This window comes from Nomascus leucogenys, chromosome 14, assembly GCF_006542625.1.
Source record: "Nomascus leucogenys isolate Asia chromosome 14, Asia_NLE_v1, whole genome shotgun sequence".
Taxonomy (NCBI): Eukaryota; Metazoa; Chordata; class Mammalia; order Primates; family Hylobatidae; genus Nomascus; species Nomascus leucogenys.
Window position 1 is genome coordinate 49,765,850 of NC_044394.1, and position 25,504 is coordinate 49,791,353.

A 25,504-nucleotide genomic window follows, 5' to 3' on the forward strand; every position below is an offset into this window, starting at 1 on the left:
TCCATGGAGGAGGCTGAGTGGGGGAGGGAGGCCAAGCAGGAAGGGGGTGCCGTCCCCTTGTGCTGGATCCTATATAAGGAAGAGGGATGTGAGCAGAGTGGTCTGGGCTTCAACCGTCCTCCAGTGGACTTGGGGGCTGAACATAAAGATGCCTAGGAGAGGCTACTCCAGCCTGGGTCCTGGGGCAGCTTCTGGGCGATGCTGACCTTGGTGGGCCTGGTCACCCGTGCAGGTGAGCGGCAGTGGGCCAGGTGCGGGGCAGGGTGGAGGGGCAGGATGTCCAGCCCTGGCTGCACGCGGCTGGCCAGGAGGGGGCGGGTCCAGCTGCTGGGGAGAGCAAGGGTGGACCCGACTGCTCCACGGACTCATCTCTCTGAAGGAAGGAGGGGCCTGGCAGGCAGGTGGACAGGGGTCTTAAGGACAAGAGGACCCTCCATTGCCCATTGTCCCTGGCAAGGCTGAATGGGGACGCCATAGCATTCAGGTCCTTCAAAGTGACAGCTGGGGAAGGCAGGGGCTGGGAAAGCCACTACCCGCTTCTCTTTCACCCTCCCTTTGTCCCTCGGCCTCCCTCATGCACAGATGCTCTGCTCCTGTGCGAGCCTTCCCTCCTGTGTGCACCACGGGCCTGAGTGTGCTGTGCTGCACATGTGGCCAGGGCCCATCTGCTCTATCAGGCCCCCGCCCCGCCTCCCTCTGCAAGGCTTCCCCTCGCTGTTCTCAGCTTGGGAAAGCTGCTGACAGTTTCTGTAACTGAATGCACATCCCCATCTGACCGTTAGGGCATCCTGGAGCATGAGAAAAGGGCCGGCGGGGCCACCTCACGCTCAGTTACCAGGAAGTTCTATTCCAGCACCAGCTGGCCCTTCGCACTTTCTCCTGTCCCCTGCTGGCCACCCAGAAATGGGCTTCTGTCTCAGAGATCAAGGACCCCAAGAGGGCAGGGCTGGCCTGGAAAACAGCTTCCCTTCCACACCCGCAGCCTTGTCTGACACCCGCCCCTCTCTCCTGCCACTGCTCTGGCCTCCCTAACACTGTCCCTGCTCCCAGTACCCCAGGCCCATTCCCTTTAAGGGCCTTGCACGGCTGGAGCCTGCCTTGACGCTGTTCCCTGGCTGGCTCCTTTAAAACTGGAGTGCTTATTTGTGTGTGTCTTACCGTCTGATATGTCAATTTGTGCTTTTATGAGCTTTTATGAGCATAAGAACTTGGCTTGCTTTATCCACTGCCATATCCAGCTCTTAGGAGAATGTCTAGCATATAGTATTGTTAGTGAATGCACCACTTCTGACTACTGTTCCAAGGGGTTAGATGGACAATTCTTTAGGAAGTGAGAAGGGTGGGACCATGAGTTTCCTCAACCCTTGCCTGGGGGCTGGCAGCATGGAGATGAGTTCTAGGCATGTTGTCCTAAACCTGAGCACAACCTCTCACTGCCTGAATGCACCCCCTTCCAAGAGCATCCTCTTGGGGTTTGCATTGGCATGATCTTCCCACCCGGATGCGTTTGTGTGTGCACAGATGCATCCACGCACCTTGTGGGCACAACAGGTATGCACACACAGCCCGCCTAGGCCCACCTTGCCCTCTGCTCACACCCATGCATATGTCTCCAGCTGGTCCCTCTCCACCCCCAACTGAGGTTCTGGGCCCGGGCACCTTCTCAGGCTGTGCTGTGTTCCTTCCTGCTGCAGCCCAGAGAGCCGATGTTGGCGGGGAGGCAGCTGGCACCTCCATCAACCACTCCCAGGCGGTGCTCCAGCGCTTGCAGGAGCTGCTGCGACAGGGCAACGCCAGTGATGTGGTTCTGCGGGTGCAGGCTGTGAGCACGATGAGGTCCGGGTCTTCCACGCCCACGCCTGCTGCTGGGACTGCACAGTGAGCTGTTCCGGGAGCTGCTGAGTAACCAGAGTGAGGCGGTGCTGCAGGAGCCAAGGGACTGCGCCGCTGTCTTCGACAAGTTCGTCAGGTGGGGATGGGGAAGACTAAGGGGAGGCTTCAACCCTTCCTCAGCCCCCGGCTCCTCCACCTACAGGCCCTTAGAGGTTGTTATGTCCATTTCCCCGGACATCACTGGGATGACAGTGACCCCTGCATCCCTTCTTCCACTGTACAACTCCCTGTCTTTGCCCATGTCATCTGTGCAGTTTGATGTCACTTTCGGTTCCTGGTAACCCCTCAGAGCTGTTTCCAAACCTGGCCATAGACAGCTTTTAAAAACTACAGTTTTGGGGCCAGGCACGGTGGCTCATGCCTGTAATCCCAGCAATTTGGGAGGCTGATGCAGGCGGATCACCTGAGGTCAAGAGTTCAAGACCAGCCTGGCCAACATGGTGAAACGCTGTCTCTACTAAAATATAGAAAATTAGCTGGGTGTGGTGCACACGACTGTAATCTCAGCTATTTGGGAGGCTAAGGCAGGAGAATCGCTTGAACCTGGGAGGTGGAGTTTGGGTTTGCATGAGCTGAGATCGTGCCACTAGACTCCAGCCTGGGTGACAGAGCAGGATTCTGTCTCAAAAAAATCAACCAACCAACCAACCAACCAAACAAACAAACAAAAAAACTACAGTTTCACGGATCCCAACCTGGATCGTCAGTCTCAGGTCTAGGGTTAGGGCCAGCAATCATTTTTTATTTTATTTTATTTATTTACTTTTTATTTTCCTAAATATTCCATTATAGAGGAATATTTTTTATTTTAAAGCATCGCTGTGGTTTTGGTGTTTGGCCAGGTTTGGAACCACAGGGCTAGGGAGCTGAAAAAGTTAGACGGCTCTCTCTACCTCCTGCTTCCTGCCATGGTGCTGCTCAGGGGGTGCCATTCACACTAGTGTCTAAGAAAGTAACTCTTCTAACGGCTCAGACGAGATGCCTGCAGAATTCCATACATTGCTTCCAAGTTCCAGGCAACAGGAAGGTGGATAAGACAGAAGGGCAAAAGGGTCTTCCTGTTACCCTGAATCAGTTGCATTTAAACCAGCCCTCCTGCAAATCCCAAACTGTGCCCATTGACCAGCAGTTAGTCACATGGCCAAGGCCACAATCAGGGAGCCTGGGAAATGTGGTCTTTTATTCCCAGAGGCAATCACGCAGGGGAAAGGGGAGAAATGGACGTTGGGGAAGATGGCTGGCAGTGGCTGCCGCACTCCTATAGAGGCAAGTGCGGTGCCATGTGCCAGTGGGGACTGGCAGGAAGGGTGAGCAGCGGGACAGCGGCAGAAGTAAGAGGAAGAGATACTCAGCACAAGTGATCACCAACAGTAGGAGAGGAAAAAGGAAGGTGAGGCTGCAAAAAAGAAATGGGGGCTCACACCTGTAATCCCAGCATTTGGGAGGCCAAGGTGGGAGGACTGCTCAAGTCCAGGAGTTTGAGACCAACCTGGGCAACACAGGGAGACCTCATCTCAAAAAAAAAAAAAAAACGCTGGAGTGTAGTGGCATGATGATCGTAGCTCACCGCAGCCTTGAATTCCTGGGCTGAAGCTATCTTCCCGCCTCAGACTCCCAAGCAGCTGGGACTACAAGTGTGCACCACCAAGCATGACTAATATTTTAACTTTTTTTTTTTTTTTTTTTGTAGAGATAGGGTCTTGCTATGTTGCCCAAGTTGGTCTTGAACTCCTGGCCTCAAGCAATCCTCCCATCTTGGCCTTCCAAAGTGCAGAGATTCCAGGTGTGAGCCACTGGCACCCACCTGGCCTGTGGCAAGATTCTTTATTCTCCTCTGGTTGTCACAATAACCCTGAGGGGTGTGTGCCACTCCCCCTTTCCTAGATGATTGATTAGCCTAAGGTTCATTGAAATTAAGTGACTTGCCCAGACTCATGGCAAGGAGAAGGCAGGCCATGGACCCCAACCAGAATGGAAACCCCAACGGCAGGAGCCACCTCTGTTTTGTTCCAGCCTAGGGTTGCACGCCTGGTAGAGGCACAGTCAATGCAGGCAATTTCTACATCACCACAGAACGGAAAGAAGAGCCTGTGAAGTAAGAATGGCCTGGAAGGGTCCTTGAAAGGAAAACATGGGAAGCCTCAGGGTGGGGCTTCCACTGTGTTTGCACCCGGACCGTGAAGCTCCAACTCCAGGCCGGGTCCCTTGTGGACTCAGAAAAAGCTATGCTGGGAGGTGGGTACCACCCTGACCCCGCCCCACCTCTTGGTCTCTCCCGCAGGTACCTGTACTGCGGGGAGCTGACCGTGCTGCTGACCCAGGCCATCCCTCTGCACAGACTGGCCACCAAGTACGGCGTGGCCTCCCTGCAGCGCGGCGTGGCCGACTATATGCGCGCGCACCTGGCGGGAGGCGCGGGCCGGCAGTGGGCTGGTATCACTACGCGGTGGGCACCGGGGACGAGGCCCTGCGTGAGAGCTGCCTGCAGTTCCTGGCCTGGAACCTGTCGGCCGTGGCGGCCAGCGCCGAGTGGGGCGCCGTGAGCCCCGAGCTGCTGTGGCAACTCCTGCAACGCTCGGACCTGGTCCTGCAGGATGAACTGGAGCTGTTCCACGCGCTGGAGGCCTGGCTGGGTCGCGCGCGGCCGCCCCTGCCGTGGCCGAGCGGGCGCTGCGCGCCATACGCTACCCCATGATCCCACGGCACAGCTGTTCCAGCTGCAGGCGCGCTCAGCAGCCCTGGCGCGCCACGGCCCCGCAGTGGCCGACCTCCTGCTGCAAGCCTACCAGTTCCACGCCGCGTCGCCGCTGCACTACGCCAAGTTCTTTGACGTCAACGGCAGCGCCTTCCTGCCCCGCAACTACCTCGGGCCCGCCTGGGGTGCCCGTGGGTCATCAACAACCCGGCCCGCGACGACCGCAGCACCAGCTTCCAGACGCAGCTGGGCCCGAGTGGCCACGACGCGGGCCGCCGGGTCACCTGGAACGTGCTCTTCTCGCCGCGCTGGCTGCCCGTCAGCCTGCGGCCCGTTTACGCGGACACTGCGGGCACAGCGCTGCCCGCCGCGCGCCCGGAGGACGGCCGACCGCGGCTGGTGGTGACGCCGGCCAGCAGCGGCGGCGACGCAGCAGGCGTGAGCTTCCAGAAGACGGTGCTGGTGGGGGCGCGCCAGCAGGGCCGCCTGCTGGTCCGCCACGCCTACAGCTTCCACCAGAGCAGCGAGGAGGCCGGCGACTTCCTGGCTCATGCCGACCTGCAGCGGCGCAACTCGGAGTACCTGGTGGAGAACGCCCTGCACCTGCACCTCATCGTCAAGCCCGTATACCACACCCTCATCCGGACCCCAAGTAGCCTCGGGGTCTGGGAATAAAGGCCTGGCCTAGGTGGTCCCTGTGGGTCTGGGAAGGGCAAGGCGAGCATGGAGGTGGCAACAAGCCTGGTCCCCTGGATGGCCAGGCGCCGGCCACCCTAGGGCTGGGGTGGAGTCCAGGTGAGGCGTGGTAGACAAGATGCCTGGTTTCAACAGCTGATTTCACAGCTGACTTGAAGGAACGTTCTTGGTCCTGAATAAACTGATGCTCAGAGTGGTAAGGGGATGATTGAACCAGTCAGTTTCTGGGTAAAACAACCCAGGGAGGGTCCCACAAGCCAGGGGGTTTAGGGGTTTCACTCCCCTTTGTTGAGCTTTTCCCCCAACCCAGACACAGAACTAGGGCAGGTAAAAGCATCCACATGGTCACAGCAACCCACCTGCCTGGGAGACAGGGAGCACCCCATTCCCCTTGCGGGGGAGTCAGGGAGCACCCCATTCCCCTTGCAGGAGTTTCCTCACTTTGAGTCTGAGAGGCTTAGCTGGGCAGTTTGAGCCCTGACCTCGAGGGGCAACCGCCTCATCTGGGTTGTGAGACTTTCTGGCATCCGGGCCGCCCCAAGTCCCTGACCTCTCCTGGGAGGGTGCCTGGGCAGGTGTGAAGACTGGGATAGGGACATAATGGACCTTGCTAGCCCCACCATGGGGAGAGGCCTCACGATCCAGAGAAAAACCCCTCTCCCCCAGGTATTGGTAGGTTGGTGCTATATAGTGAGCCAGGGGTAGATGGGGACTGGGGGGAGGGGAAGTTGGTTGAATCTTAGTCATGGCCACCCCACATTCCAGACAAAGTCAAATTTCCAACACAACCATCAAGACCCAAATGGGATTTTATTGTTAAAAAGAGGGGGGGAGAAAAAGATCCCCAGTTGTAATACGTGAAGTGCCTGTCGGCGCCTCCCCAACCATCCAGGATGCCCGTGCCCCACACCTGTGCCAGGAGCCCCGTCTCACTGTTGCTGCTTTCTGGTTTCCAAGGCCGAGGCTGGCCTCAGGGCTGTTTAGGGTGTGGCAACAGCATTCTGTCCAGGGCTGGGAGGCCTCGCCTCACCCCTTGCCCGGTGATCTTGAAGTATCGGGACCTCTCCTTCCTTGGAGTTGCCTCCAGTGACTCCTCCCTTTTCTTGCCCAGGCTTTTCTTCTGGCCACGCAGCCAGAAGATGCCCGTCCTCATGATGCCGACTGCCCGCGACGGGGCCTCGCCCGTGCTGCTGGACAGCTTATCCTCACTGGCAGCATGCTGCAGCGTGGGGCTGGGCTGCAGCGTGGGGCTGGGCAGCCGCGCATCGTCGCCCTCACTCAGTGAGTGCAGGGACAGGCTGCTGCGCTCTGTCGGGGCGCCAGCAGGTGTCGCCCCTCGGTGCCCAGGGCCCACGAGCGGTGCCAGGCGGCCTTCACTGAGATGCACTTGGCGCCAGTCAGGATCTCCTTCCTCTCTGCAGCGGGGCACAGGGAACACCCAACCCGAGATCAAGCCACCTCTCAACACCCTCTTCTGACATGGCAGACATGGATAGGAGCCAGACTGCCCGGGTTTCAATCCCAGCACTTCCAGGGGTTTGCTATGTAAGAAACTTGGGCCCATTTCTGAGCCTCACTTTCATCTGCAAATGGGGGATGGCAAAACTAATACCATCGGGTTATTTCCAGGATTAATTGAGGAAATGGACTCAAGCTACATTATCCAGGGGGCAGACATTGAATCGATATTTGCTATTACAGTGATTACTGAGAGGAGGCGGCAGGGGCGGGGGGACATAATTCTCTATGCCACATGTCTCTTTTCTAATTTCCGATTTTGCCCCATCACTCTAAATGTCCTTGACTTAGAGAGGACTCTTAAGTGTCCTTGACTGACTAATCCTCAGGGGCAATGGTGCCTCTACAGAATGTGTAGCACCCAATGCACAGTTGCACTTGGCAGTGCAGTGGGCAGGAAAGGGCTTTGGGCTGGGTGATCTGAACAGTTTAGACGAGGCCAGGTGAGGTGGCCAGGGCAGCAGACGGCACGCATACCTTTGTGGGACAAAGGGATCTCCGACAGGTTCTCACTGCTGTCGGGGAAGAGTTGATCCAGCTGCCCCGGCTGTCCTGAGCCGGGGCCTGTGGGGTGGAGTGGTTGGGAGGAGGAAACCCTTAAACACAGCAGGGGCCCCATGCCCAACTCAGCAGAGACAGCAGGGCCTCAGGCTGGTGCCATTTGGGAAAGGTTCCATCCCAACTGCTGCTCTCCACCCTCATGTCCAAACCCGCTGCAGTGGAGCTTGTGGGGCCATCGGGTACTGAGAGCTCACCTCCTGCGTCACCAGGCTGCCAAGCTGGATGGGAGGTAGGGTAGGCACAGAAGAGCTTTTTGCCTGCGAGGCCCCAGTACCAGCCTTGAACACGTGGTTGGCCTTCACTGAAGTTGGCAGAGGAAGATGAGTGGCTGTAGACCAGGCTGTGTCACCGAGGTCCCACCCCCACCCCAGGGGAGAAGCTGTTGGTGTGAAAGGAGAGAGAACCCAGGAGTCCTGGCTCCAGACCTGGGCCACCTGCTCGCTCTCATTGCTGCTCTGTGTTCCCCATTTAGCCTCAGTTTGAGCTGGCCTCTCTGGGACAGGGGGCGCAGGGTGGGGGCTGGGGCAGGTGGCCCCCATCTTACCTCTCTGTGCTGACGGGAGGGAGGGCGCTGTTCTGCAGGCACTGGGCATCAGAGCTCAATGTCTTCACACTCTCCAGGTCATAATCTGGGGTCAGCGAGGTTCCTGCTGGGCTAATTTCGGGCAAGGAGCTCTCCTGGGGAGGAGGGAGCCAGGGTGGACAGTTAGAAGGTTTGGTCCTGGACCAAATCAGCAGAGTCACAAAGGCTCACGGGGTGACAAGGGCTGTAAGATGGCCTGGGAGCCCCAGAAGGGCAGTGGGCTTGTGTTTGGGTCCTCGGGGGTAAGCTGCAGTCTGCTAGGCTTCCCCAGTGGCACTGCCTGATGCATGGTCTCCTGGGAGGGCACCTGGGGCCGTTTGTGATATCTCAGATGGCCAGCCCTGACCCTCAGACCCTGGTTGGGAACAAGTGATGCCCAGGAATGCCCAGGGATGAGGGTCTTACTCAGGCTCGACAAGGCTTTGGGTGGGGTAAGAAGGAAAGTGAGTCAACCCCCTGGGGTGCCAGCCAGCCTAGTCCTGTCCCCTCCAGCTGCCTGAAGGCATTGCCTTGGTCATCAGCCCCTCCCTGGGCACATGTGCCCATGTTCAGGCCGCCCAGGCGCCCGCCCACCTGCAGGGCCCTGGAGGCCACTTGGTCCATGATGGTGGCCCGCTCTAGGCTGCCCTCCTCCAGCTCCCGCAGGTACACATCGTAGAGCTCTTCCAGGCGCTGCGGGACGGCCAGGTTGTAGTCTGCCGGGGAAGGGGCAGGGCTCAGCGAGTGCCAGTGGCCCCCCCACTGCAGGTGGCTCACATGTGCGGGGGCATGGGCCCTACCGTCGATCATCTGCTGCTGGCCCTGGAAAATCTTGTGGCAGAGACTGCGGTCCTGCTCCCGGCGGCGCACGGCCTCAAACCGCATCAGGGTGTTCTCCACCTCGAGCTCGTGCACGCGGCACGAGCATCTCGCGCCGCTCCCCAGAGCCGATGCACCGCGACATCTCCTTCAGGCGCCGGCTCTGCGCGCGCAGCTCCTGGCAGCGCTGCTCCAGCGCCAGCTGCAGGAGGCACAGGTCAGCACCCAGCAGCGGGAAGAGGGGTCAGATCCGTCTGCCCAGACCGTCCTCGCCCCTCCAGCGCCTGGACTCCAGGCATCTGTCTGGAGCTCCAGGCTGAGGCCAACCCTAAAAGCTGAATCTTGGGCCTTACAATCAGAGACTGCTTCAAGGTGGCCCCTCAGTGTCCACTTTCTTGCCATCCTGACCACAACCCACCCCTGGAACCAGCTTGGATAACTGCTCAACCCCAGCCCATGTGACCCCCTCAGGGCTCATGATACCCTAAAGCCCCCTTGGTCTGGGTATGTCCCAGAACAGAAGGCAAAGATCTGTTATTGGGAAAACCCTAATTATTATTATTATTTTTTTGAGACAGGATCTCTCTCTGTCACCCAGGCTGGAGTGCAGTGGCACTATCCTGGCTCCCTGCAACCTCTGCCTCCCAGGTTATTCCTCTGCCATCCGAGTAGCTGGGATTACAGGCGTGAGCCACCACACCAGGCTTTTTTTTTTTTTTTTTTTTTTGTATTTTTAGTAGAGACGGGATTTCGCCATGTCGGCCAGGCTGGTCTCGAACTCCTGGCCTCAAGTGATCTGCCTACCTCAGCCTCCCAACGTGCTGAGATTAGATTACAGGTGTGAGCCACTGGGCCCGGCCTGAAAAACCCTAATTATAACATTAGTTACCATGTTTTTTGAGTTCTTGGTATGTGCCAGGCATTTATGTAATCTTCCCAGCAACCCCATGAGGGCTGCACCATGGACTGCTCCCATTTTACAGGTGGGGAATGTGACGCACAGAGAAGTTAAAGAACTTAGCAAAGTCACACAGGATTTGTGGCCTGAGTTCCCAAGTCTCACGGCTTACCCCCACCCTGGCCCCTCCACCTTGCCTCTCAAACCTGCTCACCCTGTCCCCTAAACCCACTCTCCTTGCCCCCCAAAACCCTGGACACCTTCTGCTCGCGCAGCTGCTTCGGGTCGCCCACCAGGGCTGCAATGCTCTCCCAGGCTACGGCCACCTCAGGCGGCTCCAGGATGTCTGGCTGGTCATCGCGTGTGTCTGAGTCCTTCTCACTGTTGTCCTTAGCGTAGCACTCCTTCCGCTGCTCCTCCCGCCATCTGAGGGCCCGGCGGGACTTCTCATGCTTCCAGCTGCCGCAGCCCCACCCAGAGAGACAGGGCATTCAGGCCACGGGGGCAGGGCACAGTGTACGGCCACAGGTCGTGCTCCTCTGTCCCAGGCACAGGGGTGGGGCCTGGAGGGTCCTCGGCGGGGGGCTTACCTGGTGGTGGTGAGCAGGTGTCGGGAGGTGTTAATCTGGACCTCCATGGCGCGGTTCTCCAGCTCCAACAGGCGCCTCCACACACCCATCTGCTCCCGGAAGGCGCTGACGAGCTGCTCCCGAAGCTGTCCCATGCCGGCCTTCTCACCCTGCCCGCTGTGCAGCTGGACCTCAGCTGCCAGTGGGTGAGGGTGGGCAAGGTAGAGGAGGGGGCAAGTTCAGCTAGGAAAGCCTGGGCCCACCTGGGGCCCTCCCCTCCCTTCCTTCCCAACTCAGTGCTCCCACTTCCTGTCCAACTGCTTCCTCCAGGAAGACCCCCTAGATTACTACATCCTCCCACACCCCACTCCCACATTGAGTCTTCAAGCTATTGCCCAAAAGCGATTCCCAGCTCCTTGGTATGAACTGGGCTCCTGCTAACCCTTACAGCACCTCTGTGCCAACTATAAAAAGGTACCCCTAGAAACTTTACTGTCTGTGGCCAGGCACAGTAGCTCACGCCTGTAATCCTAGCACTTTGGGAGGCCCAGGCGGGCAGATCACCTGAGGTCGGGAGTTTGAGACCAGCCTGGCCAACATGGCGAAAGAAACCCCGTCTCTACTAAAAATACAAAAATTAGCCAGGTGTCGTGGTGGGCACCTGTAATCCCAGCTACTTGGGAGGCTGAGGCAGGAGAATCGCTTGAACCCGCAAGGCAGAGGTTGCAGTGAGCCTAGATCATGCCACTGCACTCCAGCCTGGGCAACAGAGCAAGACTCTGTCTCAAAAAAAAAAAAATCTTTACTGTCTGCCTCTCTCTTTATATTAGTAAATTTTTTTTAAAAAAGAAGCTTTACTGTCTGTTGGAAAACCATCATAGCAAATATGCAGGTCTACAAGGAAACGGAGCCCATTCCGGGGGTGCAGGCATGACCTCGCGGCCCTACGCCACAGCCCTTAGTGTGTGCCCTGCACAGCTCATTGCTCACGTGCCTCTCCCTCATGGGATCCCACCTACTCTTCCAAGGTGGGGTTGTAAAATGGGGTTGTGATCTCTGGCAACTGTCTGAAGCAGAGATGACAACCCCATTTAACAGCTGAATGCTAGGGGGCTCAGAGCTGGTGAGTGCCTAGCTCAACCACCCAGCCAGAAAGAGCCCGATTCTGGATTTGAACACAACATGGCCTGATCCCAGAGCAACGTGAGGCTGCCCGAAGGGGGCTGCCACTCACACAGACCCACAGGCACACCTTGGATGTAGAGGATGTCACTCCGATCCTGCTGGTCCCGGGCCTGGCCCCGCCCAGTCTGCTCATCAGTCTTGCACTTGAGTCGCTGGATCTGGCCCGCAGGTCAGCGATGATGCTGGGTGTCCTGGGCGATGTGGTAGGAGACGTTCATCAGGTTCTGCTTCACCTGCAGGGAACACGTATGGAGCGGAGAGGATGCAGTCACCCTCGTGCACTCACCGAGGCCTGCCTGTGGGGCCTTTCTTCCCCCTGCCTCCCCCAGTCTTTCTGGGTGATGGCCTCCTTTCCTCCACTTCCACAACCTCCTGTCACACTCACTGCTGATCTCATCAACCTTCAGTGGCTTCCTAATGGCTGCGGGGAATGTCCTCATTCCTCCACCCGTTGTTGAAGGGCCACCCCCATCTCTCTGATTTTCTCTGGGCTCACCGCTCCTGCATGAACATCCCGCTCCGGTTGAAGACCTGTCTTGCTCTCCCCATACCCACCACAGACGCCATCCCCTTCCTGCCTTTGGAACCTGTGCCCTCCCTGCTCCCACCTTTTTGGAATGTCCTCCCAGCCTTCAGGGTCCCACTGACAGTCTCCAGAGAGTTCCACCGGACCCCACCACCTACCATTGGCCTCATTTACCTGCTATTAGGAATATTCTGAACCATCAATGAGCTGTTTCAAGAATGTGTCTCCCGTCCCCCATTGAGGGGTTGGAATAAAACTTAACGCCCTCAGGACAGCAGCTGGCAAGTGTTAGGTGTTGGGAGAATGCTCCCTGCATGCTATCATACACGTATCCATTCCCACTCCTCCGCACACAAACAGGCGGAAATGGATTTCTAAGTGGATGGCAGGGGTTCCACGTGCCCACTGAACCCCAGGAAGGGGTCCTGATGCTCCCCTCCCTCTGGTAGGGCAGGCACCATCTGCCTGGGCCTGATGGCAGCCGGGTTGCCAGGGGTTATTATTAGACTCCCTGTCACTGGCGCTTGGGCACCTCACACTGGATCAGGATTCCCTCCAAGACGCCCTGCTTTGCCCCGACCCGTCCCGTATCTGGAGAACTTGACACAGGGAGAGGCCGCCGGGGGCCAAAGTCCTGAGATGGGCGCCTGGCTCTGAACAAGTGGACCCTATCCTGGGCCACTGGCCCCAGAATCTTTGACCCAACACAAGGAACTGATACAGGTGGGCTCCCGGGGCCAGAGCAGGCGTGACCAGACCTGAGACGGGCTGGGAGATTCTGCAGCTTTGTTTGTCTGGGCAGGGAGGTCTGGGGAGCCTTGGCCCTGTCTGTGGGGTGCAGAATCCTGCCAAGGGCCAGCAGAGTAGGGAAAGGGCGGGGAAGCTGGGAGTGACTGCCCTAGGCCAGAAATTCAGGGCTTAGAAGGTGTGGGGTGGAGAGAGGGGCGTGGGGGAACAGGAATGGGCGAGTCTAGGACCAGGGGACACAGAGAGGCTGACTGTCAATGCAAGGGGGTCCTCAGGACAACAGTGTGAGATGGGCAGACGGAGGCCACCTTCCTTCCCTGGAACAAGCCCAAGCAGCTGTGGATTCTCTGCGCTAGAGGGGAAGTGACCCACGCTGCTTCCCCAAAGCCCTGCAGCCTTCCAGCTGGGACTCCCACCCTGCAGGCCGGGGCTGGGGAGGAGGGGTGCTGCGAAGACCGACTCGGGAGACTCTACTCGGTTTCTGTCAAACTTTCCTAGGCCACTCAGCCCCGGAAAGAGAGCGCCCCATCTTGGAATCTCAGACGGTCGAAAACGTCGGGGCACCCCTCAGCATCCCCACACCTGGCGCGCCAGGATTACCCCGACACAAATGCCCTGTCCCTACCCCTACCCCGCGCCGCCCTGCCCGCTCAGCGTTCAGCCCCTCACCCCGTAGGCGGTCTCGCGCCCTTCCTCCCCTTCCCCACGCCCGCTTCACTCTGATCTCTTCAGTTTTCCCGGCCCCCAGGTTCCCAGACAGGAGGGGTCGAGGGCCAAGGGCCTGGGAAGGTAGGGGAGAAGGGGAGAGGGGAGATGAGAAAGGGCTGCGCGGGGAGAGAAGGGGTCTGAGAGGCACGTGGGAAAGTGCAGGCTCTCGAGGGGAGAGGGGGTAGTGCGGGGACTTGGGGCGCGCGTGGCTGGGGTCTGGGGCGGCGTGAACTCACCTCCTGGTAACTCTCGTCACCGGGGCTGAAGGTGCTGTTCACGGGCTGCAGGCACAGGCCGAGGTGCAGGATGCTGTGCAGCCACACGACCCACCAGGGAGCGATGTAGTCCACGCACAGCACCTGCATGGCTCAGCCCGAGTGCTACCTGCTACCCGCTACCCACAAGCTGAACGGCAGCTGCGCTCACCTCCCGGCCGGGTCCCCATGCCCGCCCCGCCCCGATCCCAGTCCCAGTTCTGGACGCGCAGCCCGCTACCGTCAATAGCCCCTTTCTGGGCGGGGATCTGTCCTGGCTGGATGGGAGGAGGGAAGTGAAAAAAGCTCCCAGAAGTCTCTAAATCAGTTTCAGTCTCGAGGTCCCCGGGCTGCTTCTTATTTATGATCAGATCAAGGGTATAAGGTGTCAGTGGGAGCAGCCAGCAGTCATAGGCCAGAGAGGGGCGACTGCCCGTCCCAAGGGCTTGTCACAGGGTTAAGTAACCGACAGACTGGGAAAGGAAGGAGGCAATCTTCAGCCACTCGGTCTCTCATTCTAAATTCATTCTCATTTTTTGGGCATCTACTGTGCAAGCCCTGTGGACTTAAAAAGAGAAATAAGATGCCGTCCCTGCCCTCGGGAGCTCCTGGCGCATCTGCCCCAACAACTCACTGAAGCCGCCTACAGGACGCCTGAGTGAGGACAAGGTGTCTCACTCAGAAAATTTGCTTGATTCTTTCTGGCAAGTGGGACGGGTGAGCTTCCCGGAGGAGGGGACCTTCGAGCTGTGTATCGGAGAAGGTAGGAGAGCGATGACAGCGCCCGGAAGGGACAAGCATTAGGGGAGACTGAAGCGCATGCAACAACAAACTTATTGAGCACCTACTACGTGCCAGGCACTGTTACGTCGGTGATGTAACAAAAGCCGATAAAAACCCTCACCCCGGGGGCAGGCACCGCAGAGGGCGATGACGACCCAAGAAGATGCCGAACGCAGGCCAGGAGGGGGCTCTGGGGAAAAGCAAAGGCAGGGGAGGCTGCCCATCGGGGAGTCTCGCGTCCCTGGGCCCTCCGTACTCTGCACATATGCAGAGGCCCCCACTCGTCCTGTAATCGCAAACGGCTTGGCGTGACTTGGCCAGCGGAGGGAGGAGCCCAGGCTGGAGGACAAGCAGGAGTCAGGGGTAGGTGGCGGTGGAGTGATGGGGTCGCGGCAGATTGGGCGTGGAAACCGTGCTGGACAGCCAGCCTGAGGGGTGTGTAGCCACCGCAGCAGGGACGCCGGTGAGAAAGGAGCCCAGGGAGGACGGGGGCGGGGCTCCTAGGGTTCTGGCTGAAGGGAACGGGTGGATGCCGGCCGACTAAAAACGCTCGCAAACACGCATGGCTGCTGGGGAGTGGGGCCCTGTTCACCCAGTGCTCAAAGGCCCTGTGTCCATTAGAGGAAGTCCTGGTGCTGGGGCCTCTCCTGGTGGCCGTGATCCCACAGTTCTGGGCCCTGTGGGAGCCCAAAAGCTCAGGGGCCCCGGAGGCTGGAAACGGCCGTTCTTCTCTCATCGGGGTGTCTTTCAACAAATTTTCTTGAGCACGTTCTCTGTTCTACAGGATACAGTAATGGATAAAACACACGTTCCTGCCTGCATGGTGTCTACAGCCTAGTAGGCGAGGTGAGGTGGACTTGTATCCTGCAGAGATTGCAGGCCTTGCGAAATGTCAGAGTCCCTGCTGTAGGGAGAGGGCACAGTGACATGAGCTGAAGGATGATCGGGAGTCGAAGGGGGGGTGCTGGGGGAAACCTCTGTGCAGAAGGAACAGGACCCTGTGAGATCAGGGACTAAGGCCAATGGAAGGGGAAGCAAGCAAGTTCCAGAACAGGAAAGGGGAGCCGGAGAACTGCAGGAGCCAGGCGATCAGCTTGGAGACTGCGGCAGGGGAAGGAACTTCTTTGGGTGAAAATCTCATTTTAAAAGGTCTTGGTCTCTGACTCAGTCCCTGCAGTTGCTGGGGAAAGTGGACTCTTCAGGAAGGGCTCTGGTAGCCGCCTTTAAAGCCCCTGCCCTCAGAGGCCCCCCAAGTGGGAAGGGCCTGCCTCCTAGGCAGTGGGTGGTCACCGAGGACTAACTTTGAACCCCGGGCAACGGAAGTCCCAGAAGGCTGGAGGCCTGCACACGGTACTGGAAGAAACAAACTGCAAAGGCTGTCCCTCAGGGCTATCCCCACAGCCACCGGAATGCAGCCTGGAATATCCAAACCTGTCAGCCCACCTGCACCCAGCCAGACAGCGACCATTCTAGCTGCTTCCCCGGAGGCCTAGTGACCAAGAGAGGTGTCAAAAAAGCTGAGGCACAACACAGACAGACCTCCCACAGACTCAGCAGGGAGCTGGAGAACAGTCCGCAAACCAGCAGCTGCAGCCCCTCCCCCTCCCCCCATTCACCTGGTATGCAGCCCTTAGGGGCTTGCTGAAGCCCCAGCAAGACAGTGGCCCACCTGAGAGCTTGGAAACACACCTATGCCCCAGACCACCGCAATCGCAATCTCCAGTTATCCCCAGCCACCACAGTGAACTGCCTAAGTGCCCCAGATGACTGAGTCACAAGCCAGGGCTGGGAGGCACTGCATGAAAGGCGGCCTTCTCTAGACAAGGCTGGACACACCCCGGCAGGGCCTGTCTCCTAGGAGCTGGGATGAAACTCCGGACGATGTGCTGGGAACAAAGAAAACCCACGTGGTAAAGGCTGCTCTTCCTTGGGAATCTGCAAATGTTTACAGAATGGGGAAGGCTGAGAGCCGCCCGCAGTGCCGCACCTGGGCCTGAGGGCTGGCGTACCTACCCTCTCCCGGAGGAAACAAGACCCACGACCAGACTCAAAACCACCTCACACCCTCACAATCCTTACAGAATATTCAAAGACTGGCACTTCAACCTTACAACCTGAGCGCGTTTAAATGCCTAACACAATACCAAGCACACGGTATACCACACTTAGAGAGAGCTTAAAAAAACAAGAAACACTACCTTGGGCACGAAGACAGGTTTTATGATGCCAGTCATTTCCAGGGGTGCTGTCCGCTATGGCACAGCACCACCTGGTGGCCACCCCAACCCACCCACACACCCCCCCACCACAATCCCAGCACCCTGACAGCAAGCCAATGAAAGAGGTCTTAATATGGCTATTTTCCAACTGAGGAAACGGGCAAAAGTGAAGTCATTTCTCCAAGTCAGTCAAGTTAGCGAGTGGTAGATGTGCTATACCTTGTTGCACCCATTTTGGGACCTGTTTGAATGGCATGCCCCACCACCGCTCCCACATCTGCCAGTTATGTTTAACCCCACGTGCTACTTCCACCATGGCCTCCCCACATCTTATTTTCAAACTCAGGCTGAAAACAGATGGCCTCATTCGCCCACTGAGACCAGGCTCAAGATTAGGGATGCGCTGGGCACGGAGGCTCATGCCTGTAATTCCAGCACTATGGGAGGCTGAGGCAGGCAGTGAAACCCTGTCTCTACTAAAAATACAAAAATTAGCCAGGCATGGGGACATGTGCCTGTGATCCCAGCTACTCGGGAGGCTGAGGCAGGAGAATCGCTTGAACCCAGGAGGTGGAGGTGGTAGTGAGCTGAGATCGCACCACTGTGCTCCAGGCTGAGCCGCAGAGCAAGACTCTGTCTCAAAAAAAAAAAACCAAAAACAAACAAAAAAACAAAGATGCAGGAAGGAAGCAACAGGACCCGCGTCCTGTTCCCATCAGAAGCCACTACCAGGTAGCATTTTTCCCTTTCCCATCCGCAAAGACGAAAGACACTTAGGATTTTTAGTATTTTAATACAGTTTCAATCAGTGTGTCTGGTTCATTTCAGTTCCTTCACTGCCAAACCTAGAGGGAAAGAGACAAAAGCCATCCAGAAGACACATCTGAGTTGCTACTGCTTGTCTAGATTTTGTACTTAAGCTAAAGAGAGCACACAAGGTTCAGAAATTAGATCCACCAGCGAAGTTTCGGTTAAAATATTTAGCGTTTGATAAAAAGACTTGGTCTATTATATTCAATAAAAAGACTTGGTCTATTATATTCCATCTGTTCCCCTGTAAAAAATGGGGACTATCAGTACTAGCACCAACCTCGAAGGGTCGTGAACAGGATTAAAGGAGCTCTAACCTCTCTTCTGGCTAAGGAAGTGATTTCTGGTACTGTATATAACCTGAGAATCACAACTATTCCTCACACTCCCAACAGCAAGAGCAGATTCTTAGACCATAAAAAGGGCTCTGAAATCAGAGAGATTCAAAACAAGATACAACATGGCCACACACAGCAACCTTCCAAACCCCACCCACCCCTGAAGTGACTTCAGGCTCACTCACCAGGGGGCAGGGACTGCTTCAGTTTCTCTGCCTTCTCTTTGTCAGTGATGACCAGGGTGTAAAGGTATCTGCTGCATCGAACTTTAAACTTCACATTGTCCTTATTTTTCTTGATCTTGACAGCTACCGGAGACCAGAATCAGGAATTAAATTGTATCACAGAAAACAGATGTGACACAGTCCATGTGCAAACACACTCAAGCAGTAAGCAGCATGCAGGAGACAGACAGCACCCACCTCCAGTACTGTCCCTCTGCGCAAACAGAAAACACTATTACCCGTTCCTCCAACTTGTGACTTTTATTGGGTACACTGAACACAACATTGTAGAATATCCTCTATCAACCTTATTATCTTTCTTATTTCTACTTTCTTTTTTGAGACAGTCTCGGTCTGTTGCCAGGCTGGAGCGTAGTGGCGCAATCTTGGCTCTCTGCAACCTCCGCCTCCCAGGTTCAAGGGATTCTCCTGCCTAAGCCTCCTGGAGTAGTTGGGATTACAGGCGCGCACCACCACACCCAGCTAATTTTTTGTATTTTTAGTAGAGATGGGGTTTCACCATGTTGGCTAGGATTGTCTTGATCTCTGGACCTCCTGATCCGCTGGACTCGGGCTCCCAAAGTGCTGGGATTCCAGGCATGAGCCACCGTGCCTGGTCTATTATCTTTTTTAAAAGGGATGGAAGAAGTGACAAAGGAGACGGGCTCTCTGCTGGGACTCAGCGCTTTTCAGCACTCCACTCCCGGAAATCACGTCTCCGCATGTGAGATGACATTCTGGGCCAGTAAGAGCTCCTTCTTCAGGATGCCTCCAGCCACTGCACACAACATGCACCCAGGCTTTTCCTTGAATTTATGTGGAATCCATTTTCTGGGTTCTTTCCTGCTGCCAAGTTCTATCTCAGGATCACAGCTCAGATAAGACACAGTTAACACGTACCTCAAATTCAGCTGTTTGAGGTTTGAATTGTGCACCACTCTGGTTATGTACTAGCAGTATCAATGCACTGCCATCTGGCTGCTGTGAGATAACCCCTTCCCAGGAGTAGTTACCACTCCATGTACTCATTGAATGCCTTGTTCCAACTCTTTAAAAACTGCTCAGAGATACTCCCAGGATTATATTATAATAGCAGTGATGTGCCAATCAAGAAGCAGGTGGCTGAGGGCTAAACATGGGCTCTAAGGCTTCAACGCAAGCACCTGGCCAGACGCAGCACACAGCACTTAACCTGGCAGATGCAGCACAAGATGATCGTGTCCTCGCAATTCCACAACTCCATTTCTGCCAGTAACTGCTATAGGAATGGGGTACATCAGAGGAAGCAGCACTGTGACTCAGAGCCTGCCCAAAGCACAGGCTGCCTGGACTCTTGTTCTTAATACATCCAGACACCTGGATATTCATCCAAACTAACCCATTTCAGTGTAACACCGCCTCTAGCAGCTGAACTAAGCTGAACACCACTTGTAAAGACATATGGAGCTCTTCAAAATGTTTATTCAGTTGGGCGCGGTGGCTCATGCCTGTAATCCCAGCACTTTGGGAGGCTGAGATGGGCGGATCACCTGAGGTCAGGAGTTTGAAACCAGCCTGACCAACATGGACAAACCCCGTCTCTCCTAAAAATACAAAAATTAGCCGGGCGCCTGTAATCCCAGCTACTCAAGAGGCTGAGGCAGGAGAACATGGGAGGCAGAGTTCTGCCACTGCACTCCAGCCTGGGCAATAAGAGCGAAACTCCATCTCAAAAAAAAAAAAAAAGTTTACTCAACATTGCCATACGTGCAGCAATTCCATTTCTAGGTTTATACCCCAAAGAACAGATAGCAACCACAGAAGAAATATTTGCACACCCATGTTCAGAGCATTATTCACAACAGCGAAAATGTAAAAGCAACACAATGTCCATCAATAGACGAATAAACAAACCGTGGCCTACCCACACAAAGGAAAACTCTGGTCTGGGTGTGGTGGCTCATGCCTGTAATCCCAGCACTTTGGAAGGCTAAGGTGGGAGGATTGCTTGAGGCCAGGAGCTGGAGACCAGCCTGGCCAACATAGATCCCGTCTCTAAAAAAACAAAAATGAGCCAGGCGTGGTGGCGCGTGCCCGTGGTCCCAGAGACTCTGGAGGCTAGGGTGGGAGGATCACTCGCACCCAGGAGATCAAGGATGTAGTGAGCCATGATCACACCACTGCACTCCAGCCTGGGCAGGAGTGAGACCCTGTTTGAAAAAAGCAAATTCCGGGCCGGGCACGGTGGCTCACGCCTGTAATCCCAGCACTTTGGGAGGCCAAGGCAGGTGGATCATAAGGTCAGGAGATCGAGACCATCCTGGCTCACTCGGTGAAACCCCATCTCTACTTTAAAAAAAAAAAAAAAATCAGCCTGGCATGGTGACAGGTGCCTGTAATCCCAGCTACTCGGGAGGCTGAGGCAGGAGAATGGCATGAACCTGGGAGGCGGAGTTTGCAGTGAGCCGAGATTCCACCACTGCACTCCAGAATGGGCAAGAGTGACACTCCATCTCAAAAAAAAAAAAAGAAAAAAGAAAAAGGCAATTCTGACACATGCTTGAGGACATTTGAAGAGAAGCCAGTCACAAAAGGTCAAATATGCAATAGCAGACCCACTTGTATGGGGTAACCACAGCAGTCACATTCAGGGACAAATTGGAAGGTGGCTGCCAGGGGCTGGGGAAGAATGGGGAGTTTCAGTTTGGGAAGATAAAGTTCTGGAGATGGGTGGTGATGGTGGCAGCTGCTCAACAATGTGAATTTACTGAATGCCACTGAACTGTACAATTATGCTTTGTTACCCAGCCTGGAGTGCAGGAGCATAACCATGGCTCACCACAGCCTCAATTTCCTGGGTTCAAGCAATCCTACCTCAGCCTCCTGAGTAGCTGGGACCACGGGCACATGCCCGGCTAAATTTATTCTGTTGTAGAGACAGGGTCTCACTATGATGCCCAGGCTAGTCTCATCCACCTGCCTCAGTCTCCCAAAGTGCTGGGATTACAGATGGGAACCACCATACCCAGTGTAAATGGTGAATTTTATGCTACGCTTGTTACACATTAAAAATTAATGCAACAATTTTGAAAAGCTTTTTCAACAAACAGCTACTGACACTATACTATCCCCAGGGGACTGTGACCGCTACCTTTAAAGCCACATCATCTAAAATCAAGGTTCCCAATTTTTGAGACAGTCTCGCTCTGTCACCCAGGCTGGAGTGCAGTGAGACAATCTCAGCTCACTGCAACCTCCGCCTTCTTGGTTCAACTGATTCTCCCGCCTCAGCCTCCTGAGTAGCTGGGACTGCAGGCGTGTGCCACCATGCCCGGCTAATTTTTTTATTTTTAGTAGAAACGGGGTTTTGCCATGTCACCCAGGTTGGTCTTGAACTCCTGGTTCAAGCGATCTGCCCGCTTTGGCCTCCCAAAGTGCTGGAATTATAGGCATGAGCCACCACGCCCGGACCACCACCCTTTTAAAACACAATCAAAGGGTGGTGTCATGTTTAACTTGCTGAGAAGGGTAAGTTACCTCTGGTAGAGTTGGGCTTCCAACTAGGCAGTGACCCCATATGGTCTGAAATAAAACTGACCTGATAACCTCATCTCTTTATACAAAACCCTGGCAGACAGACATCATTCCCACCAGATGCTATTTGTTCCCACAGGTGGTCACTACCTCAAAGGTGACAGCCTGTTTTGGGTAATGGGGACACAAATATGACCCCCATCTCTGCCTACCCCCAACTCACAGAAAGACTCTCCCTGTACACCAACCACCGTCTGACCCCACCTCTGGCACAGAGCATTAGAGACGGCTGGTGTCTTAGCCCACCTTAACAGACCTGTCCCATGCAATCCCACTTCCACATGTGACCTGATTCTATTTCATGCAGCTGAAAAAAGATGACTCTGGGTTCAAATAACAACATAACTCAAGACCTAGCTTGTATCAAACACAAGCCCCCAAATCTCCTTCAAGTATCACAAAGGGGTAACACAACTACCTCTCACGCTTGGTGTAAAAATTTAAGTAACTGGGCAGCAGAGATTAGTACCTATCCATCGAAAACCTGCTGTTTAAGGTTTTTCATTAATCACCTCCTTCCCCTGTATGTACAAGCTGGGAAACATACCTATGACAGTCCAACTTAAACTTTGTGACTTTACAATGATGGTAATGCGATATACATTCAGTAGAAGCCCTGCTTCAAATTTTGATCTTGGCGGGGCGCAGTGGCTCACGCCTGTAATCCCAGCACTTTGGGAGGCGGAGGCAGGTGGATCATCTGAGGTTAGGAGTTCGAGACCAGCCTGGCCAACATGGTGAAACTCTGTCTCTACTAAAACCACAAAAATTAGCCAGGCTGGTGGCGCGCCCAGCTACTCTGAGGCAGGGGGATCGCTTGAACCTGGGAGGCCATAATTGCAGTGAGCCAAGATCGCACCACTGCAATCCAGCCTGGGCGACAAAGCCAGACTGTCTCAAGGAAAAAAATTTTTTTTTAAATATTTTTCTGGGCTAGATAGGTATACCTTCTGACACTGGCCAGCGACCACAGGATCAGGAGGTAAACGACTATACTGCAGTGTGCCGTCCTCAATACACTACATGCAAATATCCGGCACTTTATTACAAAATGGGTTTTGTGTTAAGATTTTACACAACTGCAGAGAACCTAAACTCAGTGTTTATGGGACGTGTGTCTTGAGGCTTTCGCGCAGTGGAGATTCCGTTCCGAGAATTTTCTGTATTATACAAAAGAAAACAACACAGGGCAGCCCGAGATGCTCGCGATTAGCTAAAGATAGTCCTAGAAATTCCAGAGCCTCAACGTGCCCCACACAGATCTTTCTCATGGGAAATAGGATGAAACCACTGCTCCCAGAGGGCCAGGGACACACCCAGACGGCCTAACTCGTCTCCTGCCTGACATTCCGGGTAAGATGCTCCCGGAGCGGTGCCAGGGTAGGCACCGCTCATCTTGAGCCTTCGGAGCAACTACTTACATCTGGCATCCTTTCGTCGGGCTGTGAACAGGAAGTCCTTAATTTCTTCAATTTTCCGAGGCTGCAACACAAAGGAAGCGAGTAAACAGACAGCAAAGAGACACGTCTTCCGGCGATAGTCCAGTCCACCAGCTCCTCCCGGCCTCCGGAGATCCCTGGGAGGCTCTCTCGCCCTCGCCCAGGGGCCCCACGAGCCCACCCCGGAAAGGCGCCAGGCAGGGACCGTACTCACCATGGCGACGAGGCACGCTGGGCGCTGGCGTGGACCAGGACCCGCGGGAAACAGTCCTCGGCGTTAACACGGCTCGGGGGCTGGCAGCGAACTCCGTTTTCCCGCTCTCCCCCGAAATATCGGCCCCCTTCCCCTCCCCGACACCCTCCACGCGGACCTGGGGTCCCCAAATTTCACCTGGCCGTGGATTGCCCCAGATTACCCTTCTCACCCGCGTACCACCCTAGAGACACGCACAGCAAACTGCAACCAGGAAAAGGGACGAAAAAGAACGAGACTTCCGTTTCCGGGCAGTTAAACCCTCCCAACGGAGGAAACTGGATACGGTGCCTGCCGAGGGTCAAGACTCATGTAGGCGTTCGCACTTCCAATTTCAGCAGCCCTGCCCCCTTGTGGTCGAAGTCAACAGTGCAGCTCCAAGAATGGAATGGACCATCCTGGCTGCCGCCCTCCCTCCGCCTCCCTCCTCCCGCTCCTCCCCATCCCTTCCTCCTATGACCCCCGCCGCTTCCCCATCCACCCCTTCCTGTCTTCCCCCGCAATCCCCCAAACCCCAACCTGGCTTTGGTAGGTTTTAGCTCAGATTCAGTTTGAAGAGCTAACGCTTATTCTCCACAGCTTTCATTGGACCTGCGCAGGGGCATCTACACAGAAAATTCTTCATTTAATGGCAGGGACCATGTGCACCTTGTGCACCTCGTAGAACCTCTTGTTCTGGCGCCTCACGTTTTCTTCCGGTCTCTCTTTTGGGACCTGAATCATGACCAGGGCCCTGGGCTCTTCTTTCCGTAAGAGGGAGTGTTCCTGCCGGCTGCTTCCAATTCCCTTAGGAATGGGTGTACAGTGAAAGCAAGTTAAGGCCGGGCACGATGGCTCACGCCTGTAACCCCAACACGGGGGGAGGCCGAGGCGGGCGGATCGCTTGAGGCCAGGAGTTCGAGACCAGCCTGGGCAACCTAATAACACCGCCCCCCTCGCGCCATCTGTAGCAATAATAATAATAATAATACTTCCAACAGCTGTCGCAGGGCTGCCCCTGGCTAAGTGTCTCACCCCTAGGGCTGATGGTGCAGCAGTGGGAGTGCTCCTGCTCTTGCCAGGTCTCATGACCGCCCCGCAGGGGAGAGGTGGACTCAGGACTTGAACCCCTGCTGGGCAGATCCCCCAGCCCAGGCTCCGGCCACTACTTGGGGAGGCTTGGGAAGCCTGGGGAGGGCAACGTTCCTTTCTCCCCCATAACATCCTTTAGGTTAGGCTCTGAGCAACCTGTGGTTATCAATTTTATTTTTATCTTCCACTTTTATTTTATTTCCAACCTCTCTACAAATGTCTACATTTTATTATATTTGTTTCCCCCAAATTTAATAACCACACTGCTTTGTGCTTTGTGCTTATTATTACAGAGCGGCCCTCCTGAAGGGAAAGAGCACTTTGCCACGAGCTTTACTTAGAACTTATTTAACTTCCCTTCCTTTCTTCCTCCCTCCTGCCCTTCTGTTAACAAGCTCAGGCTGAGCACCTTCCTGGGGGTGCTGGAGATACAGGAACCAATAGACCTTGCTGCAGAGAGATCACAAAATCCTGTAATAGCACTGAAGAGTCTTTTAAAGAAGCTGAACGATGTCTCTGCAACTGTAAATGTGTCGGGGTTCTAGCAGTGGGAAAAGTTAATTGGCAGAAGCCTAATTTTAGATGTCTGAAGGTCGGATCCGATCTGAGAAGCACGAGTGCTTCAGCTCTGACCTGAGAAGGACTTTCCCATACCTCAGAGCCCGGCTTTGCCAGCCCTTCCCATCTCAGGCAATGCCTTTCTGGTCTTTTCTACCCCAATGCTCTTCCACAAGCAACCACCCTTTCAGCCAAGCCGAGGGGCACTTTCGGGCACTTTCCGCCCTCCAGGTATTTGCTCTGCTCTCCACTCTGATGCCAGGTGCCACTGGTTCTTCTGAGCTCAGCTCCCACCTCCCCTTTTTCAGGCAGGACCCTTCACCCTTGACTTATGTCGCTTGCCACTCATGCAGTGGTTCCTCACAATCACTTCTCCGTAGGCTGCGTGGAGGTGTTTAACTTTTCATACATGCGTACCACTCTTTTTATTTTTAATTTTTTAAAACTTTTTTAGAGACACGGTCTCCCTAGGTTGCCCAGCCTGGTCTCGAACTCCTGGGCTCAAGGGATCCTCCTGCCTCGGCCTCCCAAAGTGCTAGGATTACAGGTGTGAGCCACTACGCCCCACCTTACCACTTTTCCTTGAAGGTGAGGACAGGACTCAG

The 25,504-nt window shown here is 55.4% G+C and overlaps 3 protein-coding genes across 4 annotated transcripts; 1 reads left to right on the plus strand and 2 right to left on the minus strand.

The window, feature by feature from the left end:
• Positions 1–148: 148 nt before the first annotated feature.
• On the plus strand, positions 149–5,263 carry LOC100599802 (BTB/POZ domain-containing protein 17). Its single transcript, XM_003281114.2, is given in 10 exon segments — positions 149–167; positions 170–232; positions 1,695–1,826; positions 1,829–1,855; positions 1,858–1,969; positions 4,175–4,305; positions 4,308–4,538; positions 4,541–4,591; positions 4,594–4,773; positions 4,776–5,263. Coding segments are annotated over 10 exon segments (1,434 nt in total).
• Positions 5,264–6,254: 991 nt separating this feature from the next.
• On the minus strand, positions 6,255–14,077 carry LOC100603756 (kinesin-like protein KIF19). The gene is given in 12 exon segments (XM_030827097.1): positions 6,255–6,503; positions 6,587–6,699; positions 7,280–7,366; positions 7,558–7,664; positions 7,908–8,041; positions 8,520–8,641; positions 8,726–8,847; positions 8,849–8,946; positions 9,903–10,101; positions 10,233–10,407; positions 11,464–11,629; positions 13,614–14,077. Coding segments are annotated over 12 exon segments (1,701 nt in total). The 5' UTR covers positions 13,743–14,077.
• Positions 14,078–16,613: 2,536 nt separating this feature from the next.
• Positions 16,614–23,479, minus strand: LOC115838336 (60S ribosomal protein L38-like). 2 transcript variants are annotated; one of them, XM_030827767.1, is made up of 5 exons: positions 23,443–23,479; positions 23,232–23,272; positions 23,000–23,060; positions 17,967–18,089; positions 16,614–17,478 (listed from the first exon to the last, which is right to left on the minus strand). In XM_030827767.1, the coding sequence occupies exons 2-5, from the start codon at positions 23,232–23,234 to the stop codon at positions 17,453–17,455; spliced, it is 213 nt and encodes a 70-aa protein (XP_030683627.1). In that variant the 5' UTR covers positions 23,235–23,272; positions 23,443–23,479; the 3' UTR covers positions 16,614–17,452. The 2 variants fall into 2 exon arrangements, with proteins under 2 accessions (XP_030683627.1, XP_030683628.1); XM_030827768.1 differs by having other exon boundaries at positions 23,409–23,454.
• Positions 23,480–25,504: the final 2,025 nt, after the last annotated feature.

Bases quoted from the DNA above. Each gene is read 5' to 3' on its own strand.
- LOC115838336 (XM_030827767.1), bottom strand. The intron at 18,090-22,999 runs GTAAGTAGTTGC...GGTCTCCGGTAG, and splicing joins CCGACGAAAGGATGCCAGAT to CTGTCAAGATCAAGAAAAAT. The intron at 17,479-17,966 runs GTGAGTGAGCCT...CTTTCCCTCTAG, and splicing joins GAAGCAGTCCCTGCCCCCTG to GTTTGGCAGTGAAGGAACTG.